The sequence below is a fragment of the Sminthopsis crassicaudata genome, chromosome 4 (genome assembly GCF_048593235.1).
Source record: "Sminthopsis crassicaudata isolate SCR6 chromosome 4, ASM4859323v1, whole genome shotgun sequence".
Classification (NCBI taxonomy): domain Eukaryota; kingdom Metazoa; phylum Chordata; class Mammalia; order Dasyuromorphia; family Dasyuridae; genus Sminthopsis; species Sminthopsis crassicaudata.
Genome location: NC_133620.1, coordinates 394,031,407 through 394,056,653, shown reverse-complemented (window position 1 = coordinate 394,056,653; position 25,247 = coordinate 394,031,407). Strand labels below are relative to the sequence as shown.

Genomic DNA, 25,247 nt, shown 5'->3' with positions numbered 1-25,247 from the left:
CCCAGCTTACATGGTAGGCTTTCTTCCACACCTCCACCTGCTTTTAGAGTATAGAACTGTACACAAATAAGTTCTTCTAGTATGATTGATGTATGTTAAAACTCATCAGTGAAGAAGGCAAAGTTTCTCAGTGGATGAGGGCCCTATTAGTTTTCTCTGAGCAATGTTCTTAAGCTTGAATATACCAGAGAGATTTGTGATATACTTCCTCCTATCTTGACCCTCGATTCCCTCAACTGAATCTGTACCTATGTGAGTTCCTCTCACTCTTCTGCTACATACTACTACCTGAAGCTCTGATATAATTCTACCTCAGGAATGTTGATAACTCACCTAAACTTGTTTGTATTTTTTTTAAATTTTATTTGCTTTACTCAAAGCAAGATCCATCTTCTTATCCTCTCCAATAACCCACTTGCCAATTGAATCAAAGAAAAACAAAATCCATTTCAAACGTATAGACAAAACAATTTTTTGTATTGGTCATGCCTTTAAAAATACTTGTCTCAGTCTGCATTCTGAGGCCATCATCTCTCCATCAGGAGGTAGGCAGCATGTTTCATCATTAGTATAGTAAAAGTTCAGCATAAAAATATCCCATCGCATTTTCATATCAAAATTTATTTTACCATTTGCCAATTTATGGATACTTCCTTCAGATATCCATTCTTTGCTACCTCAAAAAGAACTATGAATATTTTTGTACACTATTAGAATTTGTTTTGTTTAGGTCTAATCCCTGCCTTAATTTACCCACTCCTTTATTCTTCCTTCCTCTCTCCTTCACTTTCCCTCCTATTTCCTTGTTAAATGAAAAGTATTTTAATACTGTATGTGTATATTCTTCCATCTTTTTGACCAGTGCAGATGAGTGAATTTCAAAGTGTCAGCCAGTCCCCATCATTACCTTATTTATATAGATGTCTATTCATGCATCCTTATTATATAAGAACATGTAACCTTTTTTTTTTTTTTTACCTTTTCAAACTTCTCATTCCTTTGGTGTATTGCTTTTCACATCCCCTTTCCATTCTTAAAATCATCAGAACATGGCTGAACCCATCATAGGCCTTGCCTAATTGAACCCTGACTGATAGTGTTTAAAGGGGACACATGCAATTCTCATATTTTAATGTATACAATATATCTTTATTTCAGTCCCGTATTTTTCATTCATGTTTACTTTTTATATTTCTCTTTATTTCTGTGTTTGAACTTCAAAGTTTCTCTAAACCTCTAATCATTTTATTAGGAATGCTTTGAAGTCCTCTATTTTGTTAAAGATTCATTTCCTCCTTATCACATTATAGACAGTTTTTCTTGGCTATAAACCCATATTCCTTTGCCTTCTGAAATATCATATTCTAAATTCTTTACTATTTTATGGCTGCTAAATTGTATGAGACACTGATTGCGACTCCTTGATACTTAAAATCTTTATTTCTGGATGCTTGCAGTATCTTTTCTTTGACCTGGAAGATCTGGCTTTTGACATTGATGTTTCCAAAAATCTTCATTTTGGAGGGTGGTAAATCTGGTTAAACTTTTACTTATACCTTCTGAGACTTGTTCTTCAAGGGCTGTGTTCTGGAGCACTTCTGGAGGGAAGGTCGGAGCTGTTGCTGTTGTTGCTTTCTTGGGGTTTTGAAATGTTGTGTTATTCAAGGACAGGCTATTAGTTGCAAGTTTTGAATGCTTCTCAAGTGATCTGATCCAGGACAAAGTCTGAGTGCTACACTGCTCCCAGTTTGAGCTCTGCAAGTTCCTGGCCTAGGTATGGGTAAGAATAGACCTGTTTATGGACTCAGCTTCTGTTAGCCAGCTGGCAAGCTCTGTTCCTTTAAAATGGCAGTATTGTAGGTTCCCCTTTGATTGGGATTTCTGCCTTGATTATTACTCTGAAGGCTAGGATGGCAGCTAGAAGTGAAACCTACTCTACATGTAGGATTTGAGCCACACCATTGCTGCTGGCTTCTGAACTTCCTCCTTTCTTAGTAAGAATACCATCCCCTTTCTTCCTCTGCTTTGGATCTGTAAGTCTAAACTGCAAAATGGGGGGGGGGAGATGTAACTTGTATCTGTTCCTGTCCAGTTCTCTGGCATGGGTCTGGATACATCCCCTCACCCCGACACACAGCTTTTCCCTGGATGCTGGTATACCCTGCAGTGTCCTCCTACCCTAACTCCATCCCCATGTCTGCAGATATCTTGTTTCTCTCCTAGGCTGACCTGTACTGGATAGAAGATTCATTATGATTTTCTTTTTATTTCTCCATCAGGATTTGATCTGGTACATTTTCTAGCTCTGTTTGGAGAAATTTTTATAGAATTCATTGTAATACTGTCTTTTATTCTGCCATCTTGGCTCTGACTTGAACTCATTTCTCAATGTTTAACAAACTATTATCCTGAAATACTCTCTCCATCTTATTTTGAACCCCTCTAATTCAAATGTAATTTTTTGTTCCTCTCTGTTTCTTAATCTTATCTCCCTCAACATAACTTCTACAATGTCTCACTCCATGGGTACCCACCCCCATCCACAATGCTCTTTGGAATGTTTACTCATGGATGACAGTCTTGCTTTTCTTCTTAAACTTTTTTCTTTCTTATCCCATCTTTTGGCTTTTACTAGACCTGGATTCCTCCCGAAGACAAAGCTTCTTTGGCCACTTATTAAACTTTTACTCATACCTAGTGAGACTTACTCTTCAAGGTGGAGTTGAAATTCTCCTTGATCCTCATTACTAAATCAAGACTTTCTGTATATCATTATAATTAAGTAACCTTTTCTCTTTAGAGGTTCACTTAATCAATATTTATCACCCAGTCACAATTCTGGTTGCTATTATCAAAATTCTGGTTGCTATTATCTACCAGTATCTTGGAAACATTTGCCTTCTTTCCCCAATGATGAGTTCAGTGACTGGCTAATAGTCTTTCATCATCAATTCCCACCCTTATATAGGGAACTTTAACATAGATATTATGATTCCTTCAAATATCCCAACTTCCCACTTCCTCAATTTACTTATTTACCATGATCTACTCTCCTCCACCCCATTTATGTTTACAGAAAGACGGTCATAGCAGCACTTACAACTGTTCCATTTCAATGTTCATAAAATCTGTAATAACTAATCACAATCTGTTCTGATTTTATTCTTCCGGCCTTGTAGTCCCATACTCTGTTATTCTTTTTGTGATTTTCAATCGTTCCTCTACTTATTCATTTCTCAAGCATTGCATTGAACTACCACATAGGCCACAACTTTCGTCCTTTTCCCATCTTGAATCTTCAGTAAACTGGTTAAACTCTATACTGTCTTCTTCTCTTGAGTCTCTTCCCACTTATTAATCATTCCTTACCAAGCCTCAGCCTTAGATTATTCCCACCATTGCCTTTGTTCCTACTTCTGTACTATTGAATAAACTTGTAGAAAACAAGAAACTTTGCCTAAGTGGGAACACTACAAAATTGTTACAGTCTCAAATGTATAAAAAATCTTATTTCTATAGTACAAGAATCCTTTTACACATCCCTAATTGATATTTATATGATAATTGATCATATAACAACAACAGCTCTTTCAAATTTATTTAAAGACTAAATTAATTTAATTAAAATTAATTTAAACACTATTTCCTACTTCACTTCTTTCTCACAAGAAGAGATACCCTTTTCTGTTTACCAGGGTAGCTTTATGTTCAAATGATCCAATTTCATCCTGCCTTTTCTAGCAGATTAACCTCTTTTATCATCCCCACTTTTACTAATCTTCATTTTCTTGATCTATTGGCTGCTCCCCTCCTACCTATCATCATTCCCATGTCTTTCTAATCCTCAAAAAATCCTCACTTTATCCATCCATCCCTGCTATTGTGCCATATTTCTCTTTCGGTTGTATCTAAATTCCTCAATAAAACCACCTGCAAATTTCTTCCTTTCATCATACTCACATTGCTGATTGCCAAGAAGAAAATTTATATTTGGTTATTGAAGTCATAGGAGCTACTAAATTTAATGACATGGTCAGATCTATGCTTTGGGGAGAACAATTTCACATATGAGAGGAGGATAAATTAAAGTAGGGGTAGACTTAAAGTGGAGAGACTAACCAAAGAATATTGTAATAATCCAAATATGAGGTGATGAGGGCTTGCATTGGGTGGACATAGATTTTGAATTCTCTTCAGGAAGTAAGATTGATAGTTTCCCTCTCGATACTCTCATTTAGCTTTACACCTGCTGCCCAGCCTAATTTTAATACCTCAGCACAAAATGTTCCTCCCAGGATAAGCTTATCACTTCTAGACTCAACAGCATGCTGTTAGCTTAGGCTTTGATTGTTACCACCTAACTCAGATTCCATCCTCTTTGATTGGAGAAGTTGGAAAAACTGAAAACTTACAGGCTTCAAGAATTAAATCAACAGCATGAAAACTTTAAGCTTTTGACACTGCCTTTTCCACTGCAGGAGCAAAGCCCAACTTTTAACATAAAGTTAAAAATAAAGAAATAAACTGGAAAAATGAGTAAATACAATAACAATGCAAAAAGAATCTGAACATAAAAAGTTACTATAGTGACAGGAAAGATTAAAACCTAAACTCAAAAGAATACAAGTAAATCAAAACAGTTACACTGAAAGTTTCAAAAAATATTAAATTCTATCAAGGAAATTAATGAAAAAAATACAAAACTTGGTGGCTTAGTTATACCAAATCTAAAACTATATTATAAATCAGCAACCATCAAAACCATTTGATACTGGCTAAGAAATACAGTGGTGGATCAGTGGAATAAATTATATACACACAACAAAATAATAAAGGCCTATAGTAATCTAGCATTTGATAAACCCCCCAAATCCAACTTCTGGAATAAGAACTCACAATTTGACAAAAATTGCTGGGAAAACTGAAAAATATGTCAGAAACATCTCACACCCCATACCAAAATAAGGTCAAAATGGGTACATGATTTGGGCATAATGGTCATAAAATGATATAAAAGTCATTCCCCAACTGATAAATGGTTAAAGGATATGAACAGACAATTTTCAGATGATGAAAATAAAACATCTATACTTATATGAAAAAATGCTCTGTCACTATTGATCAATGAAATGCAAATTAAAACAACTCTGAGATACTACGTCATACCTCTCAGATTGTCTAAAATGACAGAAAAAGATATTGTTAAATGTTGGAGGGGATATAGGAAAACTGGGGCACTAATGCATTGTTGGTGGAGTTGTGAATTGATTTAACCATTCTGGAGAGCAATTTGGAATTATGCCCAAAGGACTATCAAAATATGCATACTCTTTGACCCAGCAGGGCCACTATTGGGCCTCTATCCTTAGAAAATCACAAAAGAAGTAAAAGGACCCATATATGCAAAAATATTTGTAGCAGCTCTTTTTAATGGTAGCAAAGAATTGGAAAATAAGCCTTTCAAATGGGGAATAGCTAATTAAGTTGTAGTATATTAAGATGATGGAATATTATTGTTCTATAAAAATAATGAGCAAGCTTATTTTAGAAAGGCCTGGAAAGATTTACATGAACTGATGCTGAGCAAAACAAGCAAAATCAGGAATACATTGTACACAATAATAGCAAGAATGTGCGATGACCAATTGTGAAAGACTTGGTTCTTTTCAGTGGTTTGTGATCCAAAGCAATCCCAATAGACTTTGGATAGAAAATGTCATCTGTATCCAGAAAAAAAAACCAAAAAACCAAAAAAACAAAAAAAAAACCCCAAAAACAAAACTATGGAGATTGAGTGTAAGTCAACATGTACTCACTTCTTTTTTTCTGTTTTTTTTTTTTAATCTTTCCTATGGTTTTTCCATTTTGCTCTGATTTTTCTCTCCCAACATCATTCCTATAACAATGTGTATTAAAGATAAAATTTTAAAAATGTTGGAATTGATTTAAGACAACTCTCTCCCATCCCAATTTCTGGAAGAGTTGAAGTATTTTAAAAAATCAAATAAGAGAGAAAGAAGAAAAATTGGGGGAAAGAAAATGAGAGAAAAGAGCTCGGTAAAAGAAGCACAAAAAACTGATGAAAATAATGCTTTTACAAAAGAATAGAACAAAAGATAAATGTGTCTCAAATGGTGAAAGAGACACATAAATCTACTGAAGAAAAAATTCTTAAAAAGTAGAATTTACCGAATGGAAAAAAGATGTTTAAAAATTCATTAAGAAAAGAACTCTATAAGAAGAAAGTAAGAATTAGAAAATTTCACTTCTTGGACTTGCATGTGGAGTGGGGTAGAGGTATTTGAGTCTGGGAAGACTGAGGAAACCTCAGCTTAAGAGGAACACCAGGCCCATCTGTGCTGCAGATGCAGCTCTGGATGAGAAGGAACCAGCACACCCAGTGCAGAAGCAATGGGACAGGGATGCTGCTAGAAACATATAGGCACTTGAAGAAGGGAAGAGCTCTTAGTTTGGGTTTCCAGATTAGAGGGGAAAGCTGAAGTAAAGCTAGAGGCACCATACCACCCCCCACTATAGATGCTTACACTAATATTTAAAAAAAATTAAAAAAAAAAGAACTGGCAAAGAAGAAAGAACTCAACACAGAAACTTACTATGATAGCAGGTAAGACCAGGGTTCAACTTCAGAGGAGGACAGTGAAGTAAAAAATCTTCTACCCCCCCCCCCAAAAGTAATGTTAAATGACTCCCTGCCCAGAGAGAATTTATAGAAGTCAAAAAAGAATTTTAAAAATCAAAGAAGAGACATTGATGAAAAACTAAAACTAGTTTAAACTAAACTAAAATAAAAACCATCCAAGAAAATGAGATTAAAAATGTTAACCAATTAGAAAAAAAGATACAGATTCTTAAAGATGATAATTACTCTTTAAAAATTAGAATTGGGCAAGGGGAAATCAATGAAGCTGAGACCAAGAAATAACAAAACAGAATAAAGAAAAAAATAGAACAGAAAGTGAAACATCTTTTAAGAAAAATAACAGATCTGGAGAATAGATCAAGAAAGAGAAATAATTGGATTGCCTGAAAGTTGTGACCCAAATAAAGAACCTTGCCATAATAATTCAAGAAATAATCCAAGAAAATTCTGTATGATAGAACATGGGGGAAATAAAAATAGAAGCAAATTCACTGATCATTACCTCAAATAAATCCTTTGTGGAAAACACATAAGAATATTACTTCCAAATTTCAAAATCCTCAGATCAGAGAGAAAAATTTGTAAGAAACAAGAAAAAAATCAATTCAATATGCTGAAACTATAATTAGAATTGTACAGAATTTTTCAGCAGTCACAATAAAAGGTTTTAGGTCCTAGAATCATGGATACTAACAATCAAAAGATCTAAGCCTATGGCCAAAAATATCATATTCAGCAAAATTATAATATTGAATGAAAAAAAATGGACATTCAATGAACTTTCAGATTTTCAGAATTTTCTTTCAATTAAACTCAAACTCAATAGAAAATTTAACATATGAGCCAATATCAAAGATCAATTTCAAGGAACTCAACATGGACAAATTGCTTATTTTTTTTACATGAAAATGTATATTATATATTAAATATTGACATCAGCAATTGGATAGCATAAAAGAAAGATTGGGGCAGAGTTAAAGTAAAAATAGTAATTATGTTATATAAATAAGATACAGAAGAATAGACACATAAGCATTAAAGGAAGGAGGGAGGGCTCATAGTTCTGAAAGCCTACTCCCATCAGGATAACTACATATATACCATGAAGGATATAGTATTATCCAAAATATATAAAGAATTAAGGGGGAGAGATGGGCAGAGGGGAAAATAAAGAATGGGGAAGAAGAAAAGGGAGGGATTCTTGGGTGGGGAGAAATTAAGTAATAGGAAGGCAGGTTAAGAAGTAGAAATAAAGAGTTAGCAAGGATATTAAAGATGTGTGTTTATCTACATATATCTATATATATGTATCTACAAGGATATACATATATCCTTGCTTAACTATATAGCTTGGGAGAGGTGGGGAGGGAGGATGAAAGGAGAAAAAAGAAATAGAGTAAAAAAATGTGCAGCAGAGAACAAAAGAACAACTTACAAGAAAGTAAAGATGGACACTCATGAATATAATTTCTTCTACTATTACATATTCTTTATTGATTTGGTAATTTATTGTTATATGTTTTGAATCTTCCCTGATGTTCTGCTGGGCACATGACAATGCTCTGTTTTGATTTGTCTTGTTTTTTTTTTTTTTCCCTTTTCTGTTTTTCTGTTTTATTCTGTTTTTTTTTTCAATTAAGATAAATTTTGAAAAAAAATTTTTAAAGAATTACTGAATGAAAATGTAACAAAAGAACTACAGAAACCCTGATCACACAAAGAGTCTAGATATCTTATTTCAAGAAATTATCGAAGAAAACTTCCTTATTAACCTAGAAACAGAATAATTCAAGATTTAGCAGCTTTTACATTAAAGGATTTGAGGATTGGCAACATGATATTTTAGAAGGCAAAGGAAATAGGATTACAACTAAGAATGAGCTACCTAGTACAATTGAGTATAATTCATCAGGGGAAAAATGGATAAAGGCTAATTCCTCAAATACAGAGAAATTTATAGAAATATAAGTTATTCCTCAGTTGATAAATGGTCCAAGGATATGAACAGTTTTTAGACAGAGAAATCAAAAGCTACCTATAGCCATTTAAGAGTGCTCTAAAAATCTGTTATTTAGAGAAATTAAACAACTCTGAGGAACCACCTCATACCTATCAGTTTGGCTAATATTACAGAAAAGGAAAAATGATAAATATTGGAAAAAATATGGGAAAAGCTGGGACACTAAAACACTGTCAGTGGAACTGTGAACTGATCCAAACATTCTGGAGAGCAATTTGAAACTGTCCCCAAAGGGCTATAAAACTGGATATACCCTTTGGACCCAGAAAAACCATTACTGTCTGAATCTTATTATTATTATTTTCTGAGGCTGGGGTTAAGTGACTTGCCCACGGTCACACAGCTAGGACGTGTTAAGTGTCTGAGACCAGATTTGAACTCAAATCCTGACTTCAGGGCTGGTGCTCTAACCACAGTGCCACCTACTTGCCCCTACTGTCTGAAACCTCTGAATCTTAAAGATTTTTTTTTAAAAGGTAAAAAGACCCTTTTCAACAAAAATGTTCATAGTAGCTCTTTTTGTGGTGGCAAAGAAGTGGAAAGTGAGGGAATGCTCTTCAATTGAGGAATGGCTAAACAAGTTGTAGTATGTGCTTATGATGAAATATTATTGTGCTCTAAGAAATGACAATCAAGATGTTTTCAGAAAAAACCGGAAAGATTTACATGAAGTGAAACAAAATGAAATGAACAGAACCAGAAGAACATAGTAACAGCAACATTGCATGATGATCAGCTGTGAGTGACTTAACTATTTGCAGAAATACAATGATCCAATTAAATTCCAAAAGACTCAATATGGAAAATGCTATCCATATCCAGAGACAGAACTGATGGAGTCTGAATGAAAATTAGAGAAATTTTTTTAACTTTATTTTTTCATCATTTTTGTTTTTTGATCTGTTTTTCCCACAACATAACTGATATGAAAATATGTTTTGAACAATTGCACACATATGCTTTATGTCAAATTGTTTATCTTATCAATGAAGTGGGGAGAGAGAAAATTTAGAATTCAAATTTATATATAAAATTTATAAGAGTTTGTATATATAAAATAATTGTAGTAGCTTTTTATATTGGTGGGAAAGAATGGAAAACTGAATGTGTACCCATAAATTAGAGAATGGCAACACAAGTTAGGTGATAGAATACTATTGTTTTATAAGAAATGCTAGAATGGGAAGTTTCAGGAAAATCTGGAAATATCTACATGAATTTATACAAAAATAAATCAGAACTAAGAGAACAACTTGTCCTATAACAGCAATATTGTCAACATAAACAAACTTTGAAAAACTTTGGGAATTCTGATCAATACAATAACCAATTATGGAGAGAACATTGATAGATTTAGAAGTCTAGATTAAAGCATATTTCTTTTTTTCCTCAGATTTTTTTTTGGGTAGGGCTGATGTGGTTATTTGGTTTGCTGGATCATACATATTTCTAATGGGTTTTGGGTTTTTTTGCTTTCTCAATGGATTAATGGAGAAATAAAAGATAGAAATTTTGGAACTAATAATAAAACTTTACGAATTTTTTTTAAATTTCTTTTATATGTGAGCTTAAGAACATACAATAATAATAATTCTTCATATTTACATAGAGCTTTAAAATTTATAAAACACTTCCCTTAAAATAAGTCTTTGGGGTATTTTACAGTTGAGAAAACTTCTCAGAGAGAACTTCCCTAAGTTCATATCACTAGTCACAGCAGTAACTCACATGCAAATCATCTGACTTTAAAGCCAAAGCTAAAACATAGCATAAAATGTAACTTGATTTGACCATAAAATTATAATGTTTGGTATATGTATGATATTGGAGGCCTGGGAAAAAATAGGACATTTTAATAGGAGCAAAGTTTGAAGATTTTATTCTTATTTTCGAACAATCCCAAAGAGTTATTAAAATTTTACCCTTTTGGTTTTCCCCATACTTAAAAAAAATAAAATCAAGGAAATTTACTTACTGAGGGCAGGCACAGGAAGTAGACATCTGCATACAGTTGTAGAGATCTCATAATGAAGGCAAAGTGTTTAATGACATGTTGTGTGGTCCACAAACTAGAAACTATGAATTAATTATGAAGCCTTTTAATTTTTAAATTTGCTTTTAAAACAAAAGAAAGCCTGTCCCAGAATGGACAGAGTTCTCACAGCCTCATTAGATAATAATCTGAGAAAGACTAACTTAAGAGAATATGATACCAAACACAAATGAACAATTTAGAAATCAACAATGCATACCAAGGGAAGAAAGCTTACCTTACTGCTCTGTAAGCCACCACTCTGTGCTGAAGAACTTACAGAGTCTTGACTCATTTTCCTAATGTCAGAAAAGAATGAGAAGAATCATTATGTGATATGTAAACACCTAAGGGACAAGACTTCAGTGGATCTATAATTTCATTGACAGGGGGATCCCTTCCAATCCCTATCATTACTTTCTCATTTTGTGTCATTTTTGTCTAGATGCTTTTTTTAGATGCTCCACAGAAAATGTAGCTGACATAGGTGGAGGTCTTTCACTAGGTCATAGGTACCAATGAAGCACGTGATATGCCTTCATTCTTGTTGCATGGTTGTCCCATTTTGTTTTCTGATTATATTTAACCAGATGATATTGCTGTTAAATCAGTATTGTGAACTTGAAGAACTTAAAGGAAAACTTGCTGCCTTCTAGATAGAAAAATAAAAAGCTTGTGTGTTGATAATTCATTATTTATTAATACATTAGCTTTCTTTATGGGTAGTTTCCACAGAACTTGCTAAGTCTCACTGATCCCCATCAGCTTTCTCAGATAATGCTGATAGACCTTTTGGAATACTTTTGAAATCAATCAACAAGCCTCCCTCTTTCACCTTGTGATTAGATGACCTAAACAAGTTATGAAATGTCTGTTTATGCCCTGCAATATTTCCAAGATATTTCTTTTATACATGATCATAATTGTATTAAGAGCAAGCTCTCTTGAATTTTCCCTTTGCAGAAAGTACAACATCCAAGCAAGCAGATGGGAACTATCTATGTCAAGCTTTTGCCTTCACTATAACAATTATTTAATCATTAAAGATTTCCTTTTCATGAAAACAGGGAATTTCAAGAAGTGTGAACAGATAAGGTGTGACCTTCTAAATTTAGACACAAAGAAAATGAACTCCCTAGCTTTCAAAAAAGAAAAATATATCTGGATGAATATTCTTCTTAAGACAATATATGACATGTATCTACTTCCCTGTTATTAGAACTTCCAGAATTTCCACCCTTTAGCCAGTATTGAAGGTTATGAAGTTTCATTATGGATAAATAGATGGACCTTTCACTTCACTGTTGTAAATGAGAAGAAAAACTTGAATATGAAATGGATATGGGTGAAATAAAGTTCCAGAAAACCATAATACTTTCCCTAAAGGTAAAAATAATTGAGTCTAAAAAATAAAAAGGAAACATCAGACTAGATTCAGACTTCTTTCTGATAATTATTATCCCTAATCTCTGCCCTTGTTTTTATAGTGTAGTTATTATTTAGACATGTCCCCATGACTTCATGACCTCACTTGAATTGCTTTGATCGGTTGTTTTTGGCAAAGATACTAGAGTGGATTGCCATTTCCTTCTCCAGTTCATTTTATAGAAGAGGAAAATTAAGGCAAACAGGGTTAAGTAACTTGTTCAGGGGTACACAGCTGGTAAATGTCTGAGGCTAGGTTTTATCTATGGACTTCCTGACTCTAGGCCTAGGGCTCCAGCTCCTGCATCAGCTAAGCTGCCCTAGCTACTCTTAAGTCATCCTATCTGTTGGCTTAGGTTTACTTACAGGTAGGTCTTGGGTAGTTTTATTCAGAGAATAAATACCATTTTACCTTGCGTATTCTTTGCTACGGAAGAGGAATAAGATGGCATTGATTTTTAAGCGTGTGGGATCCAGGTCAAGGTTTAGATTAAAGGCATCTTCTGGTTTGTACCTAGAAGAAATACATATATTTCAACCTAAGTAAAAATCATGCTTTAAGAATCCCTTTGTCTATAGGAATTCCAAGCAAAGCTTGACCTCAACATGGAGCTAACATTTGATCAAATCTTGTTTTAGGGGCAGCAATACTTTGAAAGTAAGGCAGTTTCTTTAAAAAAAAAAAATCTTCAAATAGTGAGTCTTTTTTGAAACTTCCATTTTTACACCAAAATTTGTCCTCATATCCCTCCTCTTTCCCAACAATAACTAAATTGCAAATATTGTATTGTTCCTTTTAAAAAGAAAAAAAAAAGCAAAACTAATCAATTCATAAAAAAAGATCTGAAAATACATGCAATATTCTACAGCTATAATTCCTCTCTCTTATGAACAGGAATGAGGTAGGAACACGTTTTCACATATCTCTTCATTGGGGCATTGCTTGTTTTTATTTCATAATTTTTGCAATATTCACTTTATGCTTTTATAATTTTTTTGGTTTGCAATGTTCGTAGTTATTTTGCCTGTACTTACCTTGGTCTATATCACTTCATATAAGTCTTCAAAGTTTCTCTTTATTCATTATATTAATTATTTCTTATAGAGAAGAAATATTTCATTATATTCATGTACTAAAATTTATTTAGACATTTTCCAGGAAATGGGTGTCTACTTTATTTTCCATTTCTTGCTATCATAAAAAGTGATACATATTTTGGCGTATATGGATACTTTCTTCTTATGATGTCTTCTTTGGAGCTTATGTTTAGTAAGTAGAATCTCTTGTTCAAATGTGTTGCTATTTTAGTTACTTTCTTTTCAATTTCAATTTCATATTGCTTTCCAATATGATTTTACATTTTTATTTTGCAAATTTATTAACAATGCACTAATATTTCTATTTTCCTACAGCCCAAAATAGATGAAAAACTCCTGTCTTTTGTTATCTTTTCCAGTTTATTATGTTTGAAGTGAAATCTTAGAGCTGTTTTGCCTTATATTTCTTTTATTAGTGGATTGGAGCATTCCTTCATATGGTTTTTAATGTTGTCTTTTGTCATTTTCATCGTGTCTAACTATTTGTGTCCCACTAAGGGGTTTTATTGACCAAAATACATTTCCTTCTCCAGCTTATTTTACAAATGAGGAAACTGAAGTATTCAGGGTTAAGTGACTTGCCTAGAATCACACAGATAGTAAATGTTTGAAGCTGCATTTGAACTCAGATCTTCCTGACACCAAAACCTAGTTTTCTATCCACTGTATCATTTAATTGACCATTATTAATTTTGCAGTTTTTCTTCTGAGAACTTTGTTCATATTCTTTGACCACTTAATCAATTGTTTTATTATTTCTTGATATGGAATCATTAGCTTCCACTTGCCTCATTCTAATTTTTTAAGGAATGATTTTCTTCAGTGAGTTTTTATGCCTCTTTTTTGTTTGTTATTAATGCTTTGCTACTCATTGTTATTAACACTTTGCAGTCATTGTGCATATGATTTGAGCATTTATTTATTGGGATTTGACTTTTGATCTTACACAGATATATGTGTTTTTGTATGCTGTTGTCTATATCAGTGGTTCCAAACTCATGAAGACTATAAGTGGATTTAGAAAACCACAAATTAACATTGTTGTATTTTATTTTTATTTATTTTGTTGAACATTTCCCAAATACATTTTAATTTGATTTAACAGCATTCAACAGTTTTTTTAGGCTACAAGATTGATAACTCATCTGCGTATCTTGGATAACAAACCCTTATATGAGAAACTTTATACATTTTTTTCTATTCAGTGATTTTATTCCTAACCTAAATGCTAATTTTGTTAGTAAGAAGCCTTTCAATTTCATGTAATCAAAATTACTTGTTTTTGTAATTATTTCCATCTCTAGTTTTGTTAAGAATATATCTTTTAGAATCCAGCCATTCTGGAGAGCAATTTAGAACTACGCCCAAAAAGTTATCAAACTGTGCATACCCTTTGACCCAGCATTGCTGTTATTGGGATTATATCCCAAAGAAATACTAAAGAGTGGAAAGGGACCTGTATGTGCCAAAATGTTTGTGGCAGCTCTTTTTGTTGTAGCTAGAAACTGGAAGTTGAATGGATGCCCATCAATTGGAGAATAGTTGCGTAAATTATGGTATATGAAGGTTATGGAATATTATTGCTCTGTAAGAAATGACCAGCAGGAGGAATATAGAGAGGCTTGGAGAGACTTACATCAACTGATGCTGAGTGAAATGAACAGAACCAGAAGATCGCTGTACACTTCAATGCTGTATGAAGAGGTATTCTGATGGAAGTGGATATCTTCAACATAAAGAAGATCCAACTCACTTCCAGTTGATCAATGATGGACAGAAATAACTACACCCAGAGAAGAAACACTGGGAAGTGAATGTAAATTGTTAGCACTACTGTCTATCTACCCAGGTTACTTATACCTTCGGAAGCTAATACTTAATGTGCAACAAGAAAATGGTATTTACACATATATATTGTATCTAGGTTATATTGTAACACATGTAAAATGTATGGGATTGCCTGTCATCGGGGGGAGGGAGTAGAGGGAGGGAGGGGATAATTTGGAAAAATGAATACAAGGGATAATATTATAAAATAAATAAATAAATAAAGAAAGAATATATCTTTTATCCATAGCTTGAAAGATATATGATCTGCTTTTTTTGTAATTTTTTCATAGTATGATATTTAATAATAAGGGCATATATCCATTTTGAACTTATTATGCAGTATGACAAAAGATGTTGTCTAAGCCTACTTTCTTCCAGATTATTTTCCAGTTTTCCCAGAGGTTTTTTTTATCAAATAGAGTTTTTGGCATAATTGATATTTGGAGATTTATCATATACTAAGTTATTGAATTAAATTTTTTCTAGTCTGTTCCATTGATATCTTCATTTTTTAACCAATATTAACTGGTTCTGATGACTGCTGCTTTATAATTTAGTTTGGAATCTGGAAATGCTATTTCTTTTTCCTTCCTATCTTTTTTGTTATTTCCGTTGATTTCTAGATCTTTTCTTTTTCCAAATGCTAGATATAGTTTAATCCTAACCAAAAGCTATATTCCTGTGTTTATGGCTTGGTCCCATGAAAAAGTCACATCCCATTTTCTATAACCATCTTCTTTATCAAGTACAGATTAGCCCCTGTCGTCTTTTACTTCTAGGGGATTTAACTTCATTTGAAGATGAGGATTAAAAAAAAGTCCCTAGGCCACTTCTGGCAGTATGATTACTTCCTGTATAGATCACAAGTAATAAGCAGTGCTTCTCAGGTTTGATAAGTATTGGAAGGCTTTCCCAAATGCATGCCCTAATAATAATAGCTACTTTCCATGTATGATCTTTACTCAATCCTCGTCCTTCTTGACTCCTCCACAGCCTTTAATATACTGTTGATAATCTCTTCTCCTTGATACTAGCTTTTTTCTCAGTTTTTATTACACTATTCCCTTGTAGTTCTCTTTCCTCCTACTTATTTGACTATTCTGCAGTATTCTTTTCTGAATCTGCAACCAGGCAATATCAAATAACTATGAGTGGTCCGTTCTGGGCTCTGTTTTGGCTTTCTTCCTTTATGCTACTTCTCTTGGTGATTTTTCACTAGCTCCCACAAATTCAACTACCATCTTCATGTAAATGATTCACATATTTATTTGTTTATATCTAACCTCTCTTGAACTTCAGTTTCAAAACTTTTATTGCTTATTGAGCATCTCAAACTGGATGCATATCTTAGGCTTAATATGTCCCAGACAGAACTCTATCTTTTCTCCCTTTCAAGTCTTCTTCTCCTTTACAAACTTCCCTTTTACTTTTGAGGATACTATCACCTTCCCAGATACTCAGGGTCACAACTTAGGTGTAATTATCAAATCCTCCTTCTCTCTGAACTTCCCTTTATCTTGTTGCCAAGGATTTTAGATTGTACATTCATAACATCTCTCTCTTATGTCCCCTGTTCTCTGCTAATGCTGTCACTACCCTAGTATATGCATTCTTCACATTATTCCTGAACTACTGTAATAGTTTGTTGTTTGCCTTTTTCCTGCTCCAGTCTATTCTCCACTTAGTTGTCAAAATGATCTTTCTAAAGCACAATTCCAAACATGTCACCCATGATCAATAAACTTGAGTGGCTCTTATCACTTCCAAAATAAAATAGAAATTTCTATTTTGCTGGGTTTGCTTTCAAACCTATCCCACATCAAACTTTCTATTTCCCACTCCAATATATCACCATACTTTCCTCCTTATGTCTTTGTCATTCCTCACTGTCTCCAACTCTCGACATGTTCAGTGATTATTCTCCATTCCTGGAATTCTTCCCCTCTTTCTGTTTTCTCTAGCTTCCTTCAAGATAGTTAAAATTCCACTTTCTATAGGAAGTTTTCCTGATTTGCCTTCATTCTAGTGTCCTCCTTCTGTTGGTTATTTCCAATTTATCCTAACTATCATTTGTTTGCATGTTGTCTCCCCAGTGAGACCATAAGCTCCTTGAGAGCAGAAACTATTTTTTGCTCTCTTTGTATATCCAGTACTTAACATGATGGCTGACTCAGAGTAGGTGATTGATTTGACTACTTGAGATAAATACATGACAAACTCTCAAACTCACTCTGAAAGTTGTTTTTCAGGGCACTAGTAAAAGATGATCTGACAATTGGTGGTATTCCTTTTATCTATTCATAATAATAATAGTAGCAATAATAGCATTTATGTAGCACTTTAAGGTTTGTAAAGTACTTTATAATTGTTATTTTATCCTCACAACTCTGTAAGGAAGGTGCTGTTATTATAATTATTTTATAAATGAGTAAATTGAGGCAGAGGTTAAGTTACTTGGCCAGGGTCCCACAGCCACCAAGTATATGATTTAAACTTAGGTTAGATTTGGCATGATATCCACGGAGTCATCTGACTGCCAAAAGAACGTGAGATGCCTTTTATTTCTCAAAAAAAAGTTTCAGAATTATTTTCTACAGGAAGTACCTAGTATATAGAGTCAAATCTCAAATTGTTCTCCTTAAAACAAAAGGGATAATGACAATATTCTAGCTTGGTTTTGTATTATAACTATAGCTATATAAACTATAGCTTTGATTTTGTACAGTTTTAAATCAAACGAGTTCTTGTTTATAAATATATTTATAAATAAAGCCTTATTGTTGCTTGTCCTTCATTCTTGAAGTATTATACCAGGGAGTAATTGCCATGATGTGCAAGTTTAAATGGGTTTAAGTGAGATACAGCTGTGTAGGGTCACCTGCCTCACTTTCTTCTCTGGAGCTGTCTGAGTCCAGTGGCCAGATGTAGATCAAGATGATTGAAGGTGGCCCTGGATGAAATGGGAGACCTTGGCCTTTTTAAGGCAAGGTCTTCAACAGGTCTCAGTCTGACTGAGAATACCCAATCAGTGATTAAAACTAGGTAAGAAATAAGGCAGAGAATGATTTCTTTTAGTTAGTCAAAAAAAATTTAAATTTGGGAGGGAAAGACCCTCAGGATTTCTGCCTAAAACAGCAATAATTATTGTTTACATTTACTCTGAGCCAATCAGGGCCCAAACAATGATCAAATGGGGTTTGGCCTGGAACTTAAATGTTGGTCAATCAATGAGAATCAGAGTGATTTGGGTTTAAGGCATGGTCCTAGACACTAAACCCCCCAGATATCTTGGGCTATTTCAGTGATTGAAATTTACATTCCTTTGGGCACAGCTAAACCCAGAGGAAGGGCAGTTAGCTGGTATGGTTGATAGAATGCCACTCTTGGAGTCAGGACAATTATTCTTCTTAAGTTAAAATCCAGCCTCAAATCCAAATATTTATTGTAATATCTTTGACAAGAAAATCCCAGATTGGTTATAGAGTGTGTTTTAGAGTAGATCATGACTTGAAAACAACTGAAAAACCTAGAGGATGGGATTTAAGAAATGAAAAATAATTAGTAAAAAATATTTCTTAATTTTCTGAATTGTAAACTCCTTGAGAGAGGAAATTGAATTTTACTTATTTTCTCTGTCTGATTACCTTCCTTATCCTTATATTGTAGTTATGTTTGGAGTTTCTGCAACTCCAAATCTACAAAATATTGTGTAATACAAGCCCTTGACCCTATTGAGTTTGCTGGATTACAGTGGACAGAATGAAGAAAAAAGATAAATAAAATGATATAATAGCAAACATTTATAGAACACTTTACTCTCAGAGAGTCTATGAGACTAGGCCAATGCAGGCCTGGGGATCAACAACTAAATTTAGTGTTGTTACAGGGGGAATGATTTCCATGACTTTCAGAAAGAAGAGATAAGATTGTGAGCTCCTTGAGAACCAAGGGAATTTTTAAAAAATTTTAATTTAAATTAATTATTAATTATATACATAACATTATTATAAATAAAATTATTAAATAAAATTTTAATTTTAATTTAAAAAAATTTAAAACAAATATTTTCTGACTCATTGATTGAGCTGTTAACTGGTTTGGCTCTTATCATGAATTTTTAGAAGTAAATTTTTAGAAGGGATCTACTTATCCCCCAAGTTAAAAACAAAACAAAACTAAATATCACCTATAATTTTCCCAACTCTACTATGAAGTATAATGATAGACCCTAAGAAAAGCAGGAGTGAGGCTGCTTTCAAGACTGAATCTAGATCTACTTCAATTTAGAATAGGAGCTTCCTTTCTGTGAGAACTCTTCATAAATCAGAGCTGATACTGATATTAGGGATGCATAATCAAAACAAGTTTGGAGATAGCTGTTTTAACCAACTGATCTAGTTTAACACAGGGAAAGTTTTGCCTGCCCTTGATCTGACTGTAATTTCATTTTGTTTCCTTCTTCCAGCAGAAGCCCGGACTGTATGTTTACATTCATATTGAGTAGTTTTGTGGATTTGGAGTCCCAGGATACCTCAATTTGAATCCCTATTCTGTTCCTTATTTTCCTAAACAATTTTGGACAAATCATTTAACTTGTCTAGGTGCCAGAAGGAGTTTGAGAAGATGACTTCGATCTCTTCCAACTTTGGAACTATCATCTCATTTCTCTATTTCACATCAAATTTCATGGGATCTGTTGAACAAATCATGCAGATTCATTTTATCCATACCATTTGTGATTTAAAAATAAAATCAACTTTGATCATATTCCACTTATGTATGTGACTTCAGCTGAGAAGTTTATCTCATCTTTTCCTATTTGTGTTTGGAAACCAGTGGGTTCCTGGGTTCCTTGGAAGTATAACTATTGAACAAAAAAAAAATAACGTTTAGGAAAAGTATTACTTACAATTGTGTGGCAGTGCTCATTTCAAAGTTCCATAACATGATGATGCCATTTACAGTTGCTGTGGCAATCATGTTGTAACCTTCCTTTATCAGCACATCAAAGCATGTCACTTCCATACTGATTCCAGGGCTCTACAGAATAAATGGAAAGGCTTTATTTACAGTCACTGTGAAAGCACTTAAGAGGTGAAACTGTGTGCATATGGCTTGATTCTGACATTCTCAGGGATACAGAACTATTATAGGAATATTTCTAAACTAGCATTTCATTCATGGAAACCCAAACAAACTTTTCTTCTCAAATGTTTTGTTTAAGAAATATATAGCTTATTAACAAATATGACTACTTTTTATGTTATCAGTCAAAAGGAGAATCAGCATGTTGTAGTAAAAATAGCAAAGGACTTATAATGGCTAACTCCAACCTTCATTAGTTATGGGAACTTTGACATGTAACAATCTTAATGATTCTCAGAGGTCCTTTGTGAAATGGAGATAAGAATTATCATACTTCTAGCCTCACAGATTTATGGAGGAGATCCAATTAAATTATGTAAGTAAAGTGCTTTATAATAGTAAAGTCCAGTCCTATATAAACATATTACTATTATGTGAAATTAAAGGGAAACTTTTTTAAGAGTTAGGAAAACATTAAATTATTTGGAAAAATAATTAATACAAAGTGACCTAGCTTTTTTTTCTTAAGTGACTTTTGTAAACCTTTTACTTTAAATAATTGTTGCAATTGTGCTATATATGTGTGATGTATCAACTCCAAATCATGACAAAAATGACTAATGCTTAAATTTTTTGCCCTTCTAATGATCAATAAGATATTTCAGCTTCTGTGGAAATTCTGAAAGATAGCCTCTGTGTATTTTAGTAACTTGCATAAACTTTTTTTTTTTCCTTTGTGTCACTGTATATCAAATGCCATCATGTTTTGCTCATTTATCTTCTTCCTGTGCCTTTCACTGGACACCTACAAGTTGCATGGATCAAATCCATGGAACTGAAATTTTTGTGTTTTTAATGACACGATTGATTCTTCCTTTAATACAATTTATTTGACAATAGTCTTGTGACAAATATTCATACAAGTTATTAATTTCAAAGTAATTTCAATTGATAAGCAAAACACATTTGTAAAGAGTGAAATTTGAAATGCAGGGATAAAATGCATATTGTGTGAAAACCATATAGCATATGCCTATGTAGAGAGTCTAGAATGTTTGTAGCATAGATTTTTAAAAATCAGATTTATGCTATAAATTATTTTCTAGCTAACTCTAAGTTTTTTAACTTATTACCATAGTGGCTGAAAAGCTTTAAGGGTTTTCTTGATTGCTCTCTATATTATAACTTCCTTACCTGTGTTTGGGCCTTTAAATATGTATCCATGCTAGGAATAAGATTCTAAGCAGAATCTTATTCCTAGCAATTTTAAACTATAAACTCTTTGAGTGTTTTAGGGGTTGGAAGAATTAAATGAGGTCAATCAAGAATTTCATTCTTTAGAATGAATACACTAAACTAGGGATTGCAGTTCCTCAAGTACTTACCCTTATCATGTGCTTTCCTCTGACTTTTTCACATTTTATTTGCAATGTTTAGTTAGCTATGCCTACAAGAATAGCTTTCTCGAGTATAATCAAATCTATTTTTCTGTATTAAAAACTTTTTAAAAGTCGCAGAAATACATTCAAAGCCCACCTCTTTTGTGGCCAATTACAAAGTGACCATAAGCTTCTATTTCTCCCAAGTACTTTTTAGAGCAGTCTAGTGCAAGGTCTCATTGTGGTACGGAAATGACCCTGAGTTCTCAGAGACTATAAAAGCCGAGTGCAAGTTCTGTACTTGCAAGCTAGAAAAAGCACACAGGCCTGGCAATTGACTCTGCCTGCCATATAAGCAACTATGAGAAGGTTGATGATGTTCACCACCAAAAGTCTAATCATTAGGTGAAGAATATTTTGACTATTACCTACTCATTCAGCTGACAAAAGTATGAAATGACCTCGTCTCCTGTTTCTGTCGTGCTATTGATGGAATGGAGAAAAAGGGAGCAGAGGATGCTTAGTTCCACATAATTCTTAGACCAAATAAAAACATTAAATTCAATTATTGGTACTCTTAATTTATGGTCTTTGGCCAGAGTCCAGAAAATTGGCACACCATGGAAGTAACTAAACCAAATCTATATTATTTTCTATCCCTTAAAGTCTTCTTAACTTGAAGATACAAAGAAATGTCCACTAAATGGAATGATGGTACATAGATTCCCTTTGGAGTGATGATTAAAAGAACTGTCATAGTTAATTTTATCATGTGCCCAAAGACAATAGAAATATAATTTAATGATAAAGCTGATCATTTTGCCTTACATCATTTTCTTTATGAACATAAGCAAATAAAACACCATGAAAATGATTAAGATAATTCAATTTCAGTACCAGTCTCCTTTACAGAAGGTCAAAAAGAGAAATTCTAAAAAAATTTTGGCAAGTTTCTCCAAACTAAGTCAACATTCTTTGATACAGTTACTTCTAAAGGAAAGAGGGTAGTAAAATTATAATGGAAAACATGTTTGATGATAAAAGAACCAAAAAATGAAAGAAAACAATCCTAAATCATTTCTCATAGCTTCAAGATAAAAGGGAAGAGGAGAAAAAGATAGTCCTTTTCCTCACTCAGTCAGTTCATAGCAAGGGTCCTATAGGTAAATATGGGAGAATGTCCCAGTCTGACAAGTTTTAAAGCTACATCTTTTTTCTGGCTTTTTCTGGTAGCACCTCCAATTTCAAGAGGCTACTGTTTTGTTTTGTTCTTTCTTATCTATCCTTTATAGTTCTAAGTGCAGAGGGTAGAATCCCTATAATGACCTTGGACAAGCCATAGTAACCTTTTAGATAAGCATTATGAGAAGGCATCAGTAGTAAGGATACCTACATTGTAGCAATCATTAACTTAAAAAGGATTCAGAGATTACTCTTGCAGGAGGCTCTTTTGTGATCATAGATGGGAAAAATGCCATTATCTTGTGTTTTTTCACTCAGGGATCAAAGGATTTGTAGCAATCACTAGCCTAAGCTGGCTGCCAGCAGAATAGGCTCATATTGTAGTTGAGTAATTTAATGACTTTATTAAAAATAAAGCATTCCCTATTCTTCCTCTCTACCCATTCACTGATAAGATGATTCTGTTATCCCTTTAATTCTTTTGATTCTGCAGATTTAAAGCTAGGAATGCCAAGTTTAAGAGCATATGCAGTGTGATACATTAGGGAAATGTACTGACTTTGAGTCAGAGAAAATGAGTTGAATCCTGCCATTGATACTTTTAAGTTGTCTTGTAAAAACTTCTTAACTGTGGGTCATAACCACATATGGAATCATATAGCTGAATGTAGGGGGTCACTAAATTATGATTTATTATCAATAAATGTTTGTTTTGTATATATATTTTATAGACCCATATGCTTGGACACATAAAATTTTTATAAATAATAATACATTTAGACCATCAATTGGGAAACAGGTGAATAAGTTATGGTATATAAATATAATGGAATATTTTTGTTCTATAAATTTTTAGCTAATTTCAGAAAGGCCTAGAAATATTTATATGAGTTAACAAGCAGAACCAGAAAAATATTGTATACAACAGTCAGTAGGATTGTGCAATGCAACTATGACAGACTTGATTCTTCTCAAAGGTTCAATGATCCAAGGCAATCCTGCATGGAAAAAATGCCATCTACATCCAAAGACAAAATTATAGGGACTGAATGTAGAGCAACACATACTGTTTTTACCATTATTTTCTTCAGTTTTTTTTTTCTCATAGTTTTTTCCTTTTGATCTGATTTCTTTTCCCAACATGATTCATAAAGAATATTTTAAAAATATAAAAAACTCAAAAATACATGTATATAACCTAAAAAAATTTGTTTTTCTTATAACTGGGGAAAATTAATAAATATTTTTTTAAAAACCAATAATGGATCTATTTGGATATATTATTGAATGGATGATACATATATTTATTAGACAGAATAATGAAATAGCCATCTGTATAAGATAAATGGAGTACTCACACTGGCTCTGTTTCCAGCCCTCCCTCACTTAAATCCAGTTCATTTATATGACATAGCATCATCTCCCTGCTATCATGATCTTCAAGAACAAAGGACAAAGAGGAACAAGAGGCAATACAATAGTAGCCTACATTTTCGTAGTAGTTTATCCCGAACAAAATGTTTACTCACAAAAATCTGTGAAGTACCTTAGTCTATCCCCATTTTACAGATGAGAAAACTGAGATTAGTGATTTTTCCCAATATTACATGACAAGTCAATGCCAGGCTCGAGCAAAAGTCTCTGGATTCCTGGTCCAGTGTTGTTTCCTCTATATTACACTTCTTAAAGTATAATATAGAAAAGGGGAAAAAAAAGAACTTTACTCTTGGAATCAGATCTAGATTTTAGTCCTGATTCCAATACTTATTTGTTTATGTGATTTTTAACAAGTTACTCCACACTTCTGGTCTTCAGTTTTCTCAAATATAAAATGAAGGAACTGGGATAAGTAATCTTGTTGGTTCCTTCTATCTCTGATACTTCATCGTTTTGGGACTAATACTCCCTGATAACCAAGCATTTCAATTAACGTTCTCTTGTCTGAAAGAAGTTTTTGACTAGTTTTTCTCTTTTAGCACTGGCTCCATATCTTGGTGGTAGTCAACCTGATCCTGAATGATGCTGGGGTAATTGTTTTTCTTAGATAGAAATAGATTAGAATAATGTTGGCTATTTACTATTCTTAATGATATTGTATAACTTTTGTCATTTCTACTCTTTAGCTCGAAAAGTCCTTTATGACCTTGCTCTAATCTATCTTTCCATTCTCCATATACATTACTCTCTTTTCTATCCTCTGCAATTCAGACAAACTAGTCTCTTATTTTGGTCTGTAATTCACATAGGACACGCCCATCTTTTGCCTCTATGCCTTTATCCTGGTCACCTTTTATCTCAGGAATGTGGTCCCTCCTTTCTCCATCCCCATAAAATTCCTTTCTTAAAGAAAAAAGCTCAAAAACCAACTTCTACATATAATCTATCCTTATATCTTAACTGATGCTGTTTTTCTTTACTAACTTCTATACAATCTTACATTTTCCCCTGTTTATCCTGCGCATAATTTCCTCCAGAATAAGGATCATTTCATTGTCTGTGTTTATATTTCTGGCACCTAGAACAGTACTTAATAGT

The 25,247-nt window shown here is 33.3% G+C and overlaps 1 protein-coding gene across 4 annotated transcripts in view; it reads right to left on the bottom strand.

The window, feature by feature from the left end:
* Window positions 1-25,247, bottom strand: part of WDR64 (WD repeat domain 64) — a 175,774-nt gene that overhangs the window by 39,727 nt on the left and 110,800 nt on the right. For all 4 annotated transcript variants that reach the window (XM_074262511.1, XM_074262513.1, XM_074262512.1 and 1 more), the window contains 3 exons: window positions 19,976-20,106; window positions 12,551-12,652; window positions 10,952-11,012 (listed from right to left, as the gene is read on the bottom strand). In XM_074262511.1, the coding sequence (XP_074118612.1) occupies window positions 10,952-11,012; window positions 12,551-12,652; window positions 19,976-20,106 (294 nt within the window). The remainder of the gene's footprint in view (window positions 1-10,951; window positions 11,013-12,550; window positions 12,653-19,975; window positions 20,107-25,247) is intronic.